Here is a 20,459-nt window from a genome sequence, read left to right on the forward strand (position 1 = left end):
GAAGATGAAGAACTCGGAAGACTTTATTTGAAGAACCTGCGGCCTATTTATAGGCCAAGTATGGTGGTTCCAACAGCAGATGACTAACACGGTTCACAAGCCGTGGAAGAGACGTGTGATGGTGCATGATGGCGTGGTGAAATGGCGGGTTGACAGCAGTAGAGGGATGGCATTGCCGAACAACATGGGGGCAACCAATGAAGCTTGAGGTGGAAGTGAAGGTGGCCATGTGTCACTCAGGTAGAGAAGACGAACACGGCAGAGCAAGCTGTGGAGGAGAAGAAGGAATGTGGCGCTGACGGCTAACAGCGCAACACGGAGATGCTCGCGGAAGAAAGAGGTGGACAGTAAAGAGGTGGTGGCCGTTGATGGGGGTATGTAATTTTTCTGCGTTGCCGTGCACTAAATTGAGGAAGAAATCGTCATTGACAACTGCTAGAAGAAGAAGAAACCAGAAGAAAGTAAAAGAGAAGAAGAAGAAGTCGCACGGCGCAAAGAAGAAAGTGGTGAAACCCTAAGGGATTCTCACCAAAACGGCGCCGTTTAGACCATTAAGGGGCTGGGTTTGTATAAAACAAACGGGCTAGGCCCTCAGCCTGCGCACGGGTTGGGCCAATTAACACAACACACACGGGCTGGGCTTTTGAGCTTTCCTAACTCACACACCCATGGTCCACAACCAGGATCACACAAACTCAAGTCCAAAAAAATAAAAACACAACAATTTAAAAAAAAAAAAACCAAACCGAAAATACACCAAATTAAAATAAAATAAAATAACATAAATAAAACAACACAATTAAATAAAATAATAAAGAATTAAAAAAACATGAAAATTATAGATCTCACAATGTGTATTTCGGATGGAATATCGAATTCCGAGAGAAGCGAAGAAGTTGAGCTGAGAGGAAGAAATTTTACGGTTCGGATCAGAAAAATATCCGTGTCCATTGTGGAGATACCTCTTAAAGCCGCCATGAGAGCAAGTAAAGGGAAGCTCTGTCTGAGTCAATCAGAAAGACTCATTTTGATGGGAGCTCCACGGTCTTCCCCTTCTGAAATAAGTTAAGTTGTGGCTCTACCAGGAAGTCAATGATGAGGATTCTAATCCAAACAAGTGGCTATACTTGTCTTTATCTTCCATTTGCAGCTGTACAGGACCCACACCTACTCTGATGAACAGGATTTTCACTTCAAAGTAACTGACAATTCCAGCTTTAACAATAACATACGCACTCATAATGGGTAAGAGCAATGATCAGATTGATCAACCTGCTTTATGCTCTATTGCAATTCCATGCCCAAGATCTCTAATAACAACTGCCTCCCAAGCCTTTCAATCACACTCCATGTCACTCTCCTCCCTTGTGGCGAACTGTCTTATATTAAGCCCATGTGAAGACCCTTGGAAGACCACTAAACACTTCAAAACTCATGCCCTCTTTATTTAGACGAAAATCACTCTCTCTCTTTCAGCTTGTGCTCCATTTTTCTCTCACAAAAACGCTTTTCCAACGTTGGAGCTGTCAATGAGAGTTGTTTATACTTAAAATCTCTTTATCAAATCTGTTGTTATTTTCTTTTATGTTATATATTGAGTTATTTTGAGGTTAGATAATTATTAGTGCTTGAATACATTCTTGTTTGAGTTGAATGTTGAGGAATGTAGCATGTTTGTGATTTTCAGACCACTAGTTTTTCTTGTGGTTAAGATGTGGGTTGTAAAATGTATCCTTGGTTATTGTTTGAGTCTCTATGGACTAACTATGGGCTGGACATAATTGGCTTATGCATGCTTGTGTTAAGTATGCGTCGATGGAAGTTAGGTGTACATAGTTTTCGGATCTAGTTTGGGTTGAGGTTAACTTGGGAGTTTTGAAGTGGATTTTTCATGGTTATGATTTCGAGCCCCTATGAAGTGAAATGATCTTGATTTGTGCTAAGAAAAATGTGATTAAGGTCTAGTTTGGGTACGTAGAATACTTTACTACTATTCAATATTCTATTATTATTTATTCACTACTATTCACAAAATACCTAATAATACCTCATTATCCAAACGCAATCTAAATCTCTGTCGGTGGCATCAAGCGATAAAATGGAATGTTTGAGTTGAAATGTGTGCTTATTTGGTAATTGGGACCCTAGACTTTGAGAAGATTTCATATTTTATGTTTTAAAGTGTAATAAGTTTAAGCGTGTAAAACGAATGATTTGATTCTTGTTTAGTCTCTTGAGTTAAGCATGCATGACTAATGTGAATAAATGAGGTAGTAGAACAAGAAAATGAAAAGTTAAGGGTTGTTATGATTTGGCCAAGAGTAAAGATGTTGGTTGAATGATCAAGTCTTGAGTAATGATCAAATCTTGTCCTAAAAAGTGTAATGAAGGTGATGCATGCAATGAATTAAGAAGATTTGACAAGGTTGAAAGAAAGGTTGAGATTTTGTTATTCTTGAAGACCGAATCCTTCATGTGTATTTTAAGCTTGAATTTATCTTGTTTCAACTGGTATTTATTAAAACCAAAGTATGTAGCTTATAAATAAAGTACAATGAGATTGAACGAGGAAAATTAGGAATTTTGATTCAAGGGCATGCTTCGGCTACTTTGGGTGTTTGATGCTTTAAAATGTGTATTAAATGAATGAGTCCTTGAATGAATGAGAATCAGATCGTAAATGTGGTGTAAAGTTTAGTCGAAAGCGGGTCAATATGCAAATTGTCTAAAGTTTGGGGATCAAAGTACAATTAGTAAAGTTGGATGTGGCAAACCCATGGTTGAGAAGGTCAAGAATCCTGCCTAAGTTTCTCTCCTCCCATTTAATCGGTTTTGAGAAGAGTCTAATTGACAATACGAACCTTATGTTTGCCAAACAAAGTAGGGGTGCACCAACCATACGGTGCGGGGGCACCCGCTCACCACGTGGAACAGGGGTGGGGTTTTCTCCCCCGGCACCCGCCCCTGTGGAAGATAAGTAACTGACACCAATGGAAGATAAGCACGTCGGAAGATTCGAGCTCGTATAAATTTATCACCTTTCACAAACCAATAAATATCCATATACTTGCTATATTATATTAATGAAATGTATTACCAGCAGAAAAAGGTGATCGGAGATAATTGCTATACAATCTCTATATTACATGCACTTCCACCTACAAGATACAAACCAAATAAAGAAAAACAAACAAACAAAACTACATAATCAGCAAAAATCCAGCATCTGCAACGTCTGTGCCTCTTCCAATTTGTCACGAGTTGTGTGCATTCAGAAGAGCTCGATACACCATGTCAATAAATTGATTATCCTACCACATGTGCCAAATTTATCAGATACAATGGAAAAAAAACTGACTAGGTAAGTTTTGTACACCACGATTTACTTGAAAGAGATCATGATGTGAAAGTATGACAGACCGGAAAAAAACAAAAATCTCCATCAAATTTCAACAAATAGAAAACAGTTTTTCCATTGGTAAACATGCAAAATTATCCTCCAGATCATGTATATAGAACGGCTTAGCTTCTCGCCTTACCGTAGAAACATGCGGCTAAGGTTTTTATATGCCAACTATACGAACTCTGGGATGGTTAAAAAGAGTTCCTAGGTCAGATTTAACTCAGCTGATCAATCTAAACCATCTATAAACATGTCACTTTTAGATACTGGTGGTGAGTGATCAGCCCTTTTTAAAACAAGAATGCAGCATATCAATGATCAAAATCAAATACCAGAAAAGGCAACATAAGAACCTGGGAAAATTGAGTGTATGGAATAAAGTTTAAACATCTATCAGAGTCATTATAGTTCCATAATTGATGCGTTTTTTGTTTTGTTTTTTAAATTCCAGCCAAATAACATATGTACCAGGCATGCTTTTACCATGTACTTCCTACTGTTATTGCAAATCGTCACCTGTTACTTTCACTTTATCAGAAAAAAGTTGGCAATAATAGACAACAAACAATAAAGGCAATTCTGAGGGAACCTTCTTACATCCTAGCATTCTGTATGAACATGCTATGCAGTCCGTGAAAAATTACAAGCGGGAAACTGAGCAGAATAAAGAAATGACCATTACTGAAATGAGCAGAGTAAGCTCCTTCAGATGATTGGGTCAAAGTGAACTGGGATGTAGCCATCCAAGCAGAGATTGGTAAACTGGGTATTAGATCGGTGATCAGAGACAATGAAGGGAATGTACTGGCAACCCAAATGAAACCTTTATTTTACTGCATTGATTCTACAATAGCTGAAGCTAGAGTAGCAAGATTGGACTACAACAAATTATTTTAGAAGGAGATGCCAGCCAAGTGGCGAATACAGATCAGAAAATCACATTTTGGAAGCCTTATTGAGGATGCAAAGAAAATACTACTACAGCCAGGTGAGATTTGGCAAGCTAGACATATCAGGAGAGAAGCTAACAAGGTAGCCCACAGCTTAGCAAAAGCAGCAGTAAAGGAAGCTTCTGAACTAGATATAAACAATATTGTTCCATGTATTCAACCGCTTGTAATGGCTGTATGCTAACCTTTGTCTTATTAATGAAGTGTGATGTTCTTTTATAAAATAAAAAATAAAAGCATTTCCATTGGAAACAACTACAGTGGCAAGTTTAATAAGTGGAAAACTGGTGTTATGCGGTGAAGTTATACAACCACCAAAAGATGACAAAGACAACAAACAAGAATCTGACACTCATAAATTTCAAAATTTGTAACCCATAAGAAATTCCAAGCCACATTTTGGCTTATACTCCAAAATGACCAATCAACATTACAATTGGAGCCCATTGAAATCACTACACTCCAAGTTCTCCCTCCGAAACGATGCGAAATCCCATTCATCACCCTTTATACTACATTCGTGGTGTTACAATCTCCCTTTTAAATCTCTAACATTCTTGTCAAGTCATTCCATTGTAAGTGGTAGGGCTCAAGTCTCACACTTTTTGACTGGGGATTGACTTTAGTACTATTTGTAACAATCCAAGGAAAGTTTTTTTTTTTTTATTGGCACCGGGTGTCTGGGAACAGCATCCCGACTAATCCCGGGGGAATGATCCAAGGAAAGTCTAAACCACATTAAGCTTATACTCTAAAATGACTACTCAAGGTCATGACCGGAGTCCATTGATATCATTATAAACCACAATAACAACTTCTCAAGCAATGTAGAATTCCATTCACTGCCCTCTCATACTAAATATACGGTGTTACAATCTATTCCACTTTCTATAATGACCAAAGGAAAGCTCAATCCATATCTAGTCCCATTCTCCAAAAGAACTAGATTGGAACTCCTTGAAAAGATTATAAAACGCAAGAATTTCTCCATTTCAGCCAATTGGGATCCCATTTACCACTCCATGCTTAAATCCGGGGTGCTACATCAATTCAACCTTAACTCCAGTTTTTCTTTGAATATTGCTATTCTTTTCCTTTCTATATAAAAGTATAGTAATATTCTGAAAAACCCAACAAGCAATTCTCCAAGCAAACTACTTTAATAAAAAGAAAAGTTAGTTAGCAAACTTCTTTACAATGAAAAAGGTAAACAAACTGATAACCATTTCTATTGCTAGGGCATAACTTTCTTACTGAGAAAGTGACAATAGATATTATAGAACTAGAAAATAGTTTTCTTTTTATGTCCATATAAATATATTAGACTCCTAATTATTTAGTCATCCATAACAGTCCAAATTCTTCTGCATGTAAAATGTCCAGAAATTAGTCAAGTAGCAACTTCATGATCTATAGGCAATCAATTCCCTGTCAAAGACGATAACAGATTTCACAAAAAATCTGAAAAAATTACAACCACAAACCCCATAAGAATGTGATACCTATAGAAGAGGCTCTGAACATTTCAGTAACAATACAAATACATTTCAGCAACCAGAAAACTAACCTGAACAAGCACAAGTAGTGCTTCTTGGACTTTATCTCGGCTAATAGCTGGTCCATAGTTTGGAGTTGGAACAGACGCAGGAGTAAGAGATGGTGGAGGTGGAGTAGGTGGTGGAAATGGTTGTAACAATGGAGCACCATATGGGCGTTGTAGGCTCGCTGCTGGAGCAAGTGGAGGAGCAGTAGGCACGGATGAAGAGACAGGTAGCATCATCATTGCAGAAGAAGAAGGCGGAGGGACAAAAAATGAAGAGGGCTTTATAAGATTGGTGGCCCTGTTGCTGTTATTGTTGGATTCAGTAGTATAAAGGAGAGGCATTAAAGGAGTAGAAGATGATAGAGGAGGAGATGGGATTTGCAAGGTTGGTACCGTAGGAGAGGCAACACCAACTGGATGGGAATTTGGAGGGACTGTTGCAGAGGACTGATAAGGTTGTGCAGTCATCACTGCATTTGAAACATTCCCAATAGTCATGGCTGCCTGCAAAAAGGTGCTCAATAGCCTCAATCATGCTCAACTACACAGAAATTACCAAAATTATTTTCCTTTTTTGGATCATAAAACAGAGTTTGATCTTTAATCTCTTAACTTAATAAACTATAACCATTAGGATATAAAGATGTTATCCATATAAACATTAAGGTATCCATTTTGGCTAAAGGAGGCAGAAGTTGATTCCAGATATGGATATTCTTGCTGTAACAGGGAAGTGTGATACATCTATATATCTCCAAATAAATTTCCAAAAAAGTGATTGCAAATCCCACGTTGTGGGGATTGTTGTCATGTCCTGTATTGACTTGGGATCTATGTCCGACCTGTGGCTTGAATTCCTTCACGTTTTTTATCAAATAAAGACAGAAGTTTTACTTAAAAGGAGGAGAAAACATTCACAAAATCTCAAAAATATGAAATGATTTTGTTAAACTATATTGCTTTCAAAAGAATGATGCACATTATATTTAAGACAATAAAACCACTGTAAACCATAACACATGATCTCAGGTTATACCACAATAAAATGCCAGGCACAAAAGTCCAGATCAAGATACCATTGTCCAGATGTCACACCCCGCCCAAAAATTCAAACATTGGAGTGGAATCTCAAGGCTAAGGACCGTTGGGCCAACTGATTTTCTATTTATTGTTTAATGTTAAATGTATACTTTGGATATTAATTAGATTTGAATTTAGGGCTCGCAGAAATTGTTTTTGGTGTAGATCTGGCCCAAAAAGCAAGTTTTCATCCGTAACAGTTAACAAACAAAAAACCCTAGATATCATATCCCCACAAGGCTGCCGACATTTGGGAATATTTTAGGAAGGTTTTCTCTAGCTTAATGATAGGAAGCTACCTAAGAATCTTCAGGAAAAAACTGTCATGGCCAGTTTTAGAAACAAAATCCTAGGGTTTTAACAATAAGGGGCAGTGTAGTTCCTTAGGCAAGCCATATAAAACGGACATCTTGAGTTCAAAACTCCGCATTTGTACTCTTGGGGCCATCGAAATGGGAGAATTTTCCCTTGATTACCCGAGGTGCACTTGCGGGAAACTCCTTGTTGAAAGCTTGTACACTCCTGGGATTAGTTGGGTCTTTTTCACCGAATACCCGGTGCCAATAAAAAATACAATCCTAGGGTTTCAACACTACAAGGCTGCCGAAAATCTTGAAACATTTTAGGAAACTCTTAACTCAATTAGGGACATGAAATTGCCAAGAATAGGATATAGTGCCCAACTCCTAGGGCTGAGCAAAAATCCAACACCAAATACGACTCCACTCCGACAAATCGGAGTTGACATTGGATTTTTTTTTTTTTTCATTTTTCTGTCTAAGTCTGAGGTGTCATCAGACCGACTCCGACTCCGACTACGACTATGATATTGTACATATGTTATAAAAATATGTATTTATATATATTGATCATATATATTGGTATAGTTACATAGTTATATAACTAGAACTTATATAATTAAATTCAATAATATAAGGCCTCATTTGTTTTCACAAGTATTCTCAACTCTTCTCATCTCATCTAATCATTACAACTTTTCCAAATTCCCACACAAAATAAAATAAACAATTCAACTTTTTCAAATCCCAAAATAAAAATAATATTAAAAATATATATTCTAGTAATATTTTATTCAACTTTCAACTTTTATCTCAACTCATCTCATTTGCAAAAACAAACCAGACTTTATAGTATGAGCTAATGATTATAAAATAATATACTTAAACTATAATATAAAATATAAATAGACACCCACCCGTGGGTTGCCCAAGTGGTAAGGGCGAACTTGTGTGCATGTGCCCCATGTCACAAGTTCGATTCCCCCTGAGATCAACTGCAAGTTAAGTGGGAGGCTATGGCGATGGGTTGTTGTGCTAGTCTCCCCATGGGTTTAGGTTTCATGGATGAGTCCCTAAGGGCTCTGCCGTGGGGTGGTTCCCCCGTCATCAAAAAATAAAATAAAATATATATAGACTAATAATAGTTTAGTATATTTAACATCAAAGTATTACTATCATACATAATCAGAATAGAAATAAGTTAAGACACTAGTATTGAAACAAGTCTCGTATAATCATTTAATAACACATAATACGAATTTACTAAAGTATAATAACATATAATTAGATACTAAAAAGTCTAGTATATAATTAAGTTAGATATAAGTTAGACTCTAGTATAACAACATGTAATGCTAATGTATAATAACATGTAATTAGACATTAGAAATGAGTATAGTATAGAAATAAGTTATAAATAAGTTAGACACTAGTATATTATACTAAAATGTAGTTAGACAATAGAAATATGTCTAGCATAGAGATAAGTTAGAAATAAGTTAGACACTAGTATAATAACATGTAATACTATAGTATAATAACATATAATTAAACACTATAGTACTTAGCTTCGCCTTTTTCAATAAAATTCATATTTACCGATAAAAAAATATATATAATTAAACACTATAATCTATAGTACAAGTCTATAATAGGAGTAAGTTAGACATTAGTATAGAATATTATAATGAGTTAATAATATGTAATATTATACTATAATAACATGTAATTAGACTCTAGTTAAATAGTATTTGTTAATAATCAATACTCACAATTAAATTTAGTGATGAAAAAAATTACAAATAACCATAAATAAAAAAATTATGGCTAAAACAAATATTAAAATTGGTTTAGGGCTTGATTTAGGGCTTAGGAAAAAAAAGGCTCAATATAGGGTTTAAGGGAAAAAAAGAGGGTTTAGAAGCCCAAAACCCTGGCAGCCCAGCCCAAAAGGGCCAAAACAGAGTCAAAATGGCATTATTTGACTCTGTTTACCACACAACACAGCTGCACCCCTAAGTAAAATGACATCGTCTTTAGAGGGTAAAATGATGTCGTTTTATGTTGTTAGGGTTCTACCCCCCCCCCCCCCTCCCCCATGACCTCATTCCATTATGTTTCCCTCTGGCTCTAGGGCTGAGCAAAAATCCAAAAATCCCACTCCGAATCTGACTCCAACAAAATGGAGTCGCAGTCGGATTTTTCAATGGTCAGAGTCGGAGTCGGAGTTCGGAGTCCGACAAAGTCAAAGTCGGAGTTGGGATTAGGGCATTCTGATTCTAACATCGTTGGTGCTCAGCCCTACCAGCCCCAAAAATAACCCTAGTTGCCACCCTTGTACACCCTAGCACCTTGATATTATTTTCTATAAATCAAGAGGGAGCTGCAAGGAATAAACAGCAGCCCCATGCACTGTGTTGCCCCTCCTTATGAATACTTTAGGGTTTCTTCTCTTTATAAACCCGCCCAAGTTATTAACCCCTTCACAGCCACTTAGCCTCCCCCTCCCTAAGGTCTATTCTTTTTTATTTTTCAGTATCAAACTATTAGGCCTTGTTTTTTTAGCAAATGAGATGAGTTGAGTTGAGATTAAAATTAAAAGTTGAATAAAATATTGTTAGAATATATTTTTTTAATATTATTTTTGTTTTGGGATTTGAAAAAGTTGAATTGTTTATTTTATTTCGTGTGAAAATTTAGAAAATTTGTAATGATTAGATGAGATGAATTGAGAAGAGTTGTGAAAACAAACGAGGCCTTAGGTGCAGGACAACACCCTCCCAGACCTGCACTTTGCAACCTCTTCTTCATGAAATTCTAGAAGAACGGGTTGACTTCACCCTTGGTAAATCTGCTAGGAAATAGGTTTCCAAATTCAAGTTACTTAAATCTTCAATCTTCCATAGTTTCCTCAGTCTAGGGTAAGAAAACCATTGAGTTTTCACTTCTTGTGTATATTTTCAGAGATAATCAGCAAGTTTAAGGACTCCTACATGCTATCCAGGTCATAGGTTTGAATTAGAAGCTCTAAACCAGTAACCTCTCCTCTCTATCTGTTGCTGCCACCAATACTCGGTAAGGGAACCCAAGTTTTCTTCTTCAAATCTGAGTAAATTTTATCCCCAACCTCCAGCAGTAAAACAGTGCATTAAACCTAACTTTCTTGCTATTCTAACTCTCTGGCAGCACCACTTCTCAAACGATAGATCATTTTTAGAGGTTTTAACACTAGCACAACCTCTTAATAAAAAACAACGCAAGTTTTCTAAGTGTTCAACCCTAGACTCGAAATTCTTCCAGACTTCACCAATTTAACTTGTTTCCTTTTGGTTTTAAATGTTACCGTATCGGAGCCTTTAGGCAGAAAAGTGCAAGGTCTATATCAAGGAAACCTGATGAACAGATTCTACCACCTGATTTTCAACAATTTGCAGCCACAACCTAGGTAAAGAGGTTCACTAATGCTTGAAAATGAATCATAATTAAATCCTTATGATAGTCCTTCATTAGATAAATAGTCGAAATGAGTTCTAAGTGATGTTAGGTAGGTTACAACTGCTGTTCAAGCGTGACAATCTAATTTCACGAAGCTCTAAATTGCAAAAATATATTTATGACTAGTCAAATCCCAAACTTAGGCCCCATTTGGATGTTGATTCTCATCTCATCTCATCTCATCTCTACATCCAAACATTATTCAAGCACAAACACTTTTCAATTTCAAATCTTCAACTTTTTCATCCAATCATTAGCTAATCATTACAACTTTCCGAAACTTTCAAAAAATCCCAAAAAACAATTCAACTTTTTCAAATCTCAAAACAAAAATAATATTAAAAAATTATATTCTAAATATATTTTAATTTTATAATATTTTATTCAAACTTCTCTCATTTTCCAAAACCCCATAAAATATCTTAACTCAAACCATTTCACAACTATTCACAAACCATTTCACTACTATTCACAAATTTTTCATCTCATCTCAACATCCAAACAAGGCTTAATCATATGTATTAGTTAGTTGTTAAATTCAAAGTGACATGAGGATGACAGAGCCAAGAATAGGAGGAATCTAGTGCCATGTACAGCAGTACATCCACTGTGCATACAATCGGAGGCCGTTTGGATACTTAGAATATCTCAATATATCTGTTAATAGTAGTGAAATGGTTTGGAGTTAAGATGTTTTACTGGGTTTTGGAAAATGAGAGAAAAAGTTGAATAAAAGTTGAAATGATCAGGTAATGATTAGATGAAAAGGTTGAAGATTTAAAATTGAAAAGCGTTTTGTGGTTAGTATGTTTGGGAATGAAATATTTAAATCAAGTAATGACTCAAATTTCCTAGGTTTGAGGCACAAATTGGAATCAGAGTGACACCACAAGCACAAGGCTGGTCACAGCAAATACATTTACAAACACTTGTGCACTTGGACACTTGACTATGGAGACCTAAAAGCTCACTTTAAGGCCCAACAATAGATCTGGACAGAGGCTTTAGAAGGATTTTAGGACCCGACACGTGTGTGCCGGGCTGAGGCTTTAGGTGTCAAAAGTGATACCTACATGCTGGAAACAGCATCTCTAAGAGACTTTCAAGGGTCTCAACTGCATTAGAACATAAACTTAATTGTGGTGTAGTCCATCCAAAAAGGGGATCATTGCAACTAGTACATGAGTTTTATGCTTACATGAATGAATGTTATGATTAATCATAAATGAAAGAATTAAGTTTCTTTGAAACCACAAATTCAAACTAAAAAGGATGTTGAGTATTAGCTTAAGTTAAAACATTTTACGGTAATAATAGCTAGGAATGTTTTTAATAAGTTGCTAAAGAAGTGTGGAAGTTAAGCAAGCTGGAGAATAAGGTGAATGTATTTGTTTTTATTAGTAATTGAAATTCATCAAAACCAAAGGGTTTTCCCAAGTACAAAAGGAATATACAAGAGAAACACCTAAAAGGAAGGGCAAGAAAATTCTTTACAAATGAAAGAAAAACAAACAAAAAATACTATTCATATGCCTATAGTTACTTTTATTATAGAATATATTTTGATCTTTATGGAATTCTCTTATAACCCGGCTCATGGAATGTTAACGTTAGAAGCATTAGTAGCATCTCTAGTTTCTAGCTTCTAACAACGTGTTTTCTCTTATATACACCCCATGTACATGAGCTATGCCTACTTCTTTTACAAGCATTAATAAAATTCAGTTTTACTTATTAAAAAAACGTTAGTAGAATCTCTAACCCAAGAAGAAATGGGTGTTACAACGGCAGAGTTAAAGCTACATACACTGAAGAAGTTCACAAAGGAAGGATCATCAGGAACATCAGGGGGATTGAAGGCAGTAGATGATGGTGGCTCCAGAGGACCATCCATAACTGCCATAGTTGGGACTGCTTCTAATTCCTCGAATTCACTGCAGTGAGAAATAATCAAAACATTTATTTTTTGAATTTTCTACAATAAACAAAAATCTATAGAAGAAGAGAACAAGAAGACATGAATGAATGTCAAGGGTGTCAGCCGAAGAAAAGAATAAATAATGCTGCTTAAAATGAAGGACAAGTGGAAGTTTTTATTGACTATTAGGCCACAACATTGATTATTCCAGTGCCACTAGGAAACTTGAAAACTAGAAGGATAACCACAGATGTAAAAACTGGGCAGCAATCTGTAAAACATAACTTAAAAAAAAAAAAAAAAAAAAAAAAAAAAAAAAAAAAAAAGGGAAAAATGTCAATCCAAGAACTATCAAAATGAAAAGATGAATTTTTGAAAGGGGAAAAAAAGAATTAAAAAAAAAAATAACAAAGCTCAAAACGATAACCAGAGTGTTTACTATAATACATTTTTGCTAATTTTGAAAACACAATTGGCATAGTCATGCAACAATATATTAAATGATACATTGTGTAAGATCCTATAAGACTGTCCCACAGGCCATGATATAGAGACCAGAAATGGCAGCCAAATGAATAAGTTTTATACAACAAAAATTCTTTACAAATATTTTTTATCTATACAACAAAAAGTCTTTACAAATATTAAAACGTCATCAAGCTTTCTAATTCCAGGTTAAAAAGAATTTTGCTTCTATCAACTTCTCGCTATTTGGGTGTATCCTTCTATATAGTTTATGTGTACTAGGAATGTGCCCTTAAGTACATCTAATAAAATTATATTACTTATTAAAAGAAAAAAAAAAATTGGAATAGAGTGCTACTTATTACCTTTTGTTTGAAGGCACTGTTGACTTTTGAGGCACCTTGGAGTAAGCATTAAGTATCCTGCAAGCATAAAAGAAAAAATTACAAAAAAAGAATAATAAAAGGGTAGGAGAAAGAAACTAAAATAGTGAAACAAATCTATGCATCACAAGTTCTTTGTCAGTTAGATAATATGCATCACAATATCTTTGCTTGGTCTCAACTGAAATCTACATGTTATCTTTTTTTTAGTAAGATCAAAAGCGCAGAGATTAAATTACTTATCAGAAATAAATATAATGCGTATATTTCAGTTGAAAACTTGAAACCAAGCAAATGATGTCTGGAGGCCCTGAGTCACAGTGAGTTATCCAGAGCCACTAGCAAATGGCTCTGTAGACATTCAGCTGACTTGTTAAATTGAGCAACTGTGTTCTTCAAAATGTGGATAGAGATACAATGATAACTAAATACACTTGAACAGATATACTAATATATAAATTCATTAAATATGAGCGTGCATCTTCATTTGTGAATAGATGCATAAATAAATATTTATATATTGCATTAATGTCGATAAATCAACTTAATCATGTAAAAATATTTCTTAATTTGTAAATTATTCAAAATGCACGTCATGAACCCTTCATATGTTTCTATTCATGATTTATGTTTTTCTTTAAAAATTTGATACATATCAGGAAGCATCCAAAAAGTATCAGACACAATAAGGATACAACTCACTTACAACAGAATATATGCAACATAGTTACCTATATTCACATTCATAAATATACGCAATGGAAGCACATCAATGAACTCAACCGTACTCATTAGTCATAACAATGATAAGCTACAATAACATTTTTTTTTTTTTTTTGATAAGTAAAAGATAAATATTAATGAATTGAATGAAAAAGGCATAGCCCATGTACACAGAAAGTATACAGAAGAATACCTAAATACATTCTAAGAGCAATAAATTAAAGACAAGAAATCACGAACATTGTCCCCATTTAATACAATAGCAGAAAACCAAAACATTAAAGTGTGGAGAAAGAAATTCTTCAACTCAGCCAATGTACGTTCCTTATCTTCAAAGCAACGTGCATTTCTTTCCGTCCAAATACACCACATGATGCACAACAGAATCATCTTTCACACTGCTGTCACTTGATGACAGCCTTGCATCTTCCTCCAACAACCCAACAGTTCCACCACCCTCAACGAAATAACCCAAGCAACATCAACCCTTTGAAAGATCTCGTCCCACAGCACCCTTGTTACCTCACAATGTAGTAAGAGATGATCCACAGATTCTCCATTCTTTTTACACAAATAACACCAATCCATCACTACACATACTCTCTTCCTCAAATTGTTTGTGGTCAAGATCTTCCCAAGAGCGGCATTCCATACAAAAAAAAGCTACTTGAGAAGGCACACGAGACCTCCCAAAATTCTTCCATGGAAACGAAGTATGATCATGTGTTGACAAAATATTATAATATGCCTTAACTGTACATTTCTTGTGATTATTTTTTTTTTGATCGGTAAACAAAATTTTATTGATCAAAAGTAGGCAAAAAGCCCAAGTATACGGGACATATACAAGAGCAATGCCTGTGCGTACACAAGGACCAAATTATTAGACCTCCACTTCAATAACTTCTCATCACGAGGACCAAATTACGAGATGCTGATTATTTTCCTCTCATTGATAGTTACTAGCAATGTACAATCCATTGGAACCTTTTAAATTGAGTTCATTAATAATCCACAGTAACTTGTATCTAAGATCCATTTAATAGAATAAATCAGACATATACAGCACCTTTATATATGGGACTGAATGCATAGCATTGGCAACCATCTAGTTCCTCTAGCCTCCTCCTAGCAATGTTGGGTATACATTTTCATTGAAAGCCACAAGATCAACAGTTCACAGGCTGGTAAAGAAAGCTGTTAATGAAAATGAAACTTCAGAAACTTTCTCGCGCAGTTTTCTACTCACAAGTTTCCGAGAATGGGCTTCACCCAGAAGTTTATCCTCTCTAAAAAACTAGCAGTTTATTCGAGTAACCCAAACAAGTACTAACAGATGTGCATTAACATGATAGGCACAAAATGGCCCAGCTTCAAAAGCAGCATTCCAACTACCAGAGTAAAATTGATGAAAACTAAATCTTTCTTAAATGAAGCTTCTCCTTTTTCACTTCAGTGAAAAACCATAAAAAATTTATTTCATGATGCATTGTCCTTAATGACAAATCAATCAAATAAAATTCCAACACACCATGTGCCGACAAAAGTCATCCCACCAAAGTAGAAAACCCTTGTTTTCATCTTAAGTTTTGTTTCCTAGTAGAATAAGGACACAATAATCTGAATCTGTGCAGTAAATTAAAAAACCACAACATATTGGGTGCAATCAAGCATGTGCATATTAAATGTCCTAACTTTGTTGCATAAAATGCAAAAATAAAAGAAGTAGCCCAATTTCCAACAACATTACATGGGGATGACCTAAAAGAAAACCTATGTGTTTGCAAATTGCAATGATCCCAAAATTACTGTAACTTGCTCCAAACAGAATGCCATAATAATTTTGGAAACGTCTGTAGGATCTAACTCCCCACTCAATAATACACATTAATCGCATCAAGGTTTGACCTCACACCATGAACCATAGCAGTTGTGATCATGAAAATTCCTACAACCTTGCCATGCTCCTGATCAGATGTCACACAAGTATACCGAAACCCATGCACACATGCCATGTTTCTTTGGCCTAATACGGAGTTTCCATTTACTGCAAACTGAAAAACCTATTTCCATGGTACTTTGAGCCACTTATGACTTCGAAATAATTCCAAATGTCACAATACCCAAAAGTCCCTCACTCCATAACAAGCATTACCACTCTACTAACCAAATGATTTTAGTCTAATTTCATTCACCCATTGGGGAAAAAAGTGTTCTTCACCTTCAATCACTTTCAATCAACTGTAACAGAGACAGGGATTGGGCAGCAGTTGAATAAAGAACACAGAAATAATCAAATATCTTACTTCACATACACCAAATTACTTGTGAAGATACTTTTCCTCTTTATTCTCTCCACTAAACAGATCCAAGATGGATAATTGGATAATACTATAAATAAATAATAAACTCTCAGAAAATAAGATATGATGCACATACTACGTAGTTCTGAAGCTAGAATGAATACCAAATTATGAAGCTGCACAGATATAAAACCCCAGCAATTTTGCACTTAAGTCATTACTTTATTGGAAAAATGGCTTTAAAGCCCAAATGAAATGTAATCCACAAGCATAGCCTATTAATATAGAACGTGATTTTAGCAAACATATGAAATTAAAATAGAACATAGATAACATAGACAAAAAGACATCATATAACATGCAGAAACATGGCCAACAACTGCCAATAGATCAATGATCACAATTAACTCATATTTTGGGATGAGCAGCCGAACCATGATCCTCACACATACAGAACACTTAAGCTGATGATGGCACCAATGAAAGTGCAACAGTTTTTCCAACGACCATAAAATGACGGAACAGCTTAAGTCAGATCCCCATAAAGGATATTCTTTTAAGAAATGATTATAGAAAGGTCCAATAAAAGTGACACACTTCAGAAGTGAACATAACTCTTTATTTATGTCCAATTAACAACAAGTTATGAGATTATGATCACAGGAAATGTGAAACCAAAAAACAAACAAACAAACTTTACCTGCTGAAAAGATTTGCAACCTCTTCACATTCGCGTGCATTGTAAAACCAAATACCATTCACTTCTTGTGCTGCATTTCGATATAATAAATATGGAACCTGGACTTCATACTCAAAATCTCCCAACAGATTCTCCACCAAATTATCTATTCATATGAACACGTTCTTCAGTTCATAAAATAAACTGATAAACATATATGAACGCTAGATAAAAAGGAATGTAAGACTCTAAACCGATTCTTCTGCAGCAAGGTGAGAAATTTAACCCTTTAACCCTTCTTAAGAACAGTAATGACAGAATGCATAATTATGTCCCATGATCAATTTGAATCACCAAAAAATTGTACTTATATTCAAAATCTTAAATATTAATTTTTCAAAAACAAATCTCAAATATTAAGGATCGCGAAGGATCACTAGAGGAAAGAAAGACACTAACCCGTATTGCGCCGGTTCATCACAATAAACTGAAAACGTGGTTGCGTGTTCCTGAAGTGACAGAAAAGAAGTTATTCAAAAAACCGCAAAATTAAGAATCTAAGATTATCAGTAAAGACAAAAAAAAAAAAAAAAAAAAGAAGACACAAAACATCAATCCCCAAATTTTCTAAACACAATTACACAATTATATAGTTAGATGAAGGCTTGCCTCTTCACGACGAAGAGAGATCCCTCGACGTCTTTGCGGCTCTGCAAATGAAGCCAAAAACAGAAATAAAAACAAAACATCAGAGCAAGCGCAAAATAACAAATTGGGAGCTTTGCGTGTGTGCGTGCGTGATTGCGTGCTGTGCGTGTGTGTGTTAAAAACCCAACCATTGCTGTTGGATACTACTTTGATTAAACCTTTAACCCTCAGGATCATAACAGTGTGCGCGTGAGAGAGAGAGAGAGAGAGGCCAACCCATTGGCTGAGGTCGATGTTGAACTCGTAGAAAGTGACGTGAGCAGCGGTAATGAGGATCTCTTCGACGAAGGGGTCGATTCGCTGTAGAACGGTGAGGTTGAGGAGCTTCGTGCTCTGTTGGTCCAGATTTGGCATCAGCTTCCCGCTCTGTGACATTATGTGTGATATCTTTCTCTTTTCCTTTGAAATTGGGAGTCTCAGACAACACAAACCCTAGAGGTTGGGGGACCTCACAAAGATTCGCGAAGAAGAAGATGAAGATACAGACTCTGCTGCGGATCGCTACCACCACCACTCTGCTTGTTTCCTGAAATTCCACTCCATTGACAAAGTAACCTTCTAACGTAACAAATGAATTATGAATACTCGTTTCATACGAAGACAAGGTTGTTTTTTTAGGAAAAGTGTAATAGACGTTGAATGGTAAATAAAATATTATTAAAATATTATTTTTTATTATTTTTATTATTTTGAGATTTAAAAATATTGAATTATTTATTTTATTTTGTGTAAAAAATTAAAAAATTATAATCATGAGATGAGATGAAACTGTTTTTATATCTAAACTGTAGGAGTGCTACTCGCATCATACGGTGATGGGCACCCCTTCCACCCCCGTCCCTCATCATGCAGGGGAGGGTTTCCAATCCCGTGCCTTGCCCCCTGGAGGCCCCGCTATCGGGGGTGAGGTTGAAATTGCACCCTGTCCCGCCCCGCCCTGCCCCTCGCTCAGCCTAATGACTCATTGGGTTTATAAATTTCTTTTAGGTCTAAAAAAACATTTAGACTCAAATTATAATATAATTTAAATTATAAATTAAAATTTATACATTCAAAAAGAATACAAATTCATTAGAGTTGTATTTTGGATTGTCTTGACCTCCTAGGCCAACCTTTATATAGGAGGTTAAGACAATACAATAATTATACTTAAGTAATGTGAGATTTATTGTTCCATTAACTTGAATTCAATTTCAAGTTTTTAACAAATTGTATATATTTATATACAATATATTTATATAAATTATTTATAATTAAAAATAATTTTTTTATATTAAACATGGGAGGGAAGCGGAAGGCAGGCCCTTGCTGCCCCTACTAAACAGCCCCCCTCCCCCTGCAAGGTCACTTGCTCCTTTAAGTTTTTTTTTTCCTCTTAGGAAAAGAAATGCTAATACAAAAACCTTAATTTTTCGTGTATTATAATAAAAATTATAAAATTCAAAGTTCAAAATTTTTAAATTTTTAAATGAATCTGATAAAATGAGTTTTGTACGTAAAATTATAAACACATATGGTACTACTTTTTTTTTTTTTTTTTTTTATATCAACAAAAACTTTCATTCATAAGAAAAATGTTACATAGCAAACTCATTATACCAAAGTGCATGATTTACAAAAGTTGGGACATATTCCAACCACATCTGGAGATCAACTACATTCCATGCAAACCAAGCCAATCTATGAGCTACCACATTTCCTTCCCTATAAACATGTTTAATATGCAACTCTGTAAAATGTTTCATTAGCTCTCTAACATCCTTTAACAGATTTCCATTCGATGAGAAAGACTCATGGCTATCTTTTAATTGCTGCACCAATACTAGACAGTCAGATTCTATTACCAATCTAGTCATCCCAAGTGGAAGACAGAGTTGCAAGCCTCTTAGCACAGCTATCACCTCGATTGTAGCAGGCTCATCCACCATATCTTCTTTTTTGGTTGCTGCCATGACTACTTGCCCATCTTCATTTTGTAAGATCACACATAGTCCAACTTTCCCCACATCGGCAAACACTACACCATCAACATTCAGTTTTAAAAAACCAGGTGGAGGTGGATTCCATTTACATAATTTGTCTTTCTCCATAACACTAGAGGTTCTCAGCTGTATAAAGGTTTTATGCAGAGAAAGAGCATGATTAACGGCTACCATAGGTTCAATCACAGTATTCTCCATCAGCATTTTATTACGTCTGAACCATAAACTCCAACCAATCAGGAAAAACAAAATAAAATCTGCCTCTATCCCTCTTTCCAAAACAAACTGAGCCTGATCCAAGAAATTTGCCTACTGCTGAACCTGTTGCAATAAAGGGAGAACTGCAACCATACCAGTCTAACATGAGAACAAAGAAGAATAGCATGTTCCACATCCTTCCCACTTGCCTGACAGAAACAACAAACATTAGCCACATCTATTCTTTTATGTCTCAAGTTAGTCAGCGTTGGTAGAATATTTTTGCAGGCTCGCCATGCAAAAATCTTGATTTTACTAGGGACTTTCATG

General features: G+C 35.4%; 1 protein-coding gene across 1 annotated transcript; it reads right to left on the reverse strand.

Annotated features, from left to right (window-relative positions):
* Positions 1 to 3,021: 3,021 nt before the first annotated feature.
* Positions 3,022 to 18,554, reverse strand: LOC121238814 (mRNA-decapping enzyme-like protein). The gene is made up of 8 exons (XM_041135851.1): positions 18,166 to 18,554; positions 17,911 to 17,951; positions 17,701 to 17,750; positions 17,263 to 17,407; positions 13,519 to 13,575; positions 12,578 to 12,704; positions 5,921 to 6,400; positions 3,022 to 3,311 (listed from the first exon to the last, which is right to left on the reverse strand). Exons 1-8 carry the CDS (start codon positions 18,322 to 18,324, stop codon positions 3,255 to 3,257), a joined length of 1,116 nt encoding a protein of 371 aa, XP_040991785.1. The 5' UTR covers positions 18,325 to 18,554; the 3' UTR covers positions 3,022 to 3,254.
* Positions 18,555 to 20,459: the final 1,905 nt, after the last annotated feature.

This window comes from Juglans microcarpa x Juglans regia, chromosome 7D (genome assembly GCF_004785595.1).
Source record: "Juglans microcarpa x Juglans regia isolate MS1-56 chromosome 7D, Jm3101_v1.0, whole genome shotgun sequence".
NCBI lineage: Eukaryota > Viridiplantae > Streptophyta > Magnoliopsida > Fagales > Juglandaceae > Juglans > Juglans microcarpa x Juglans regia.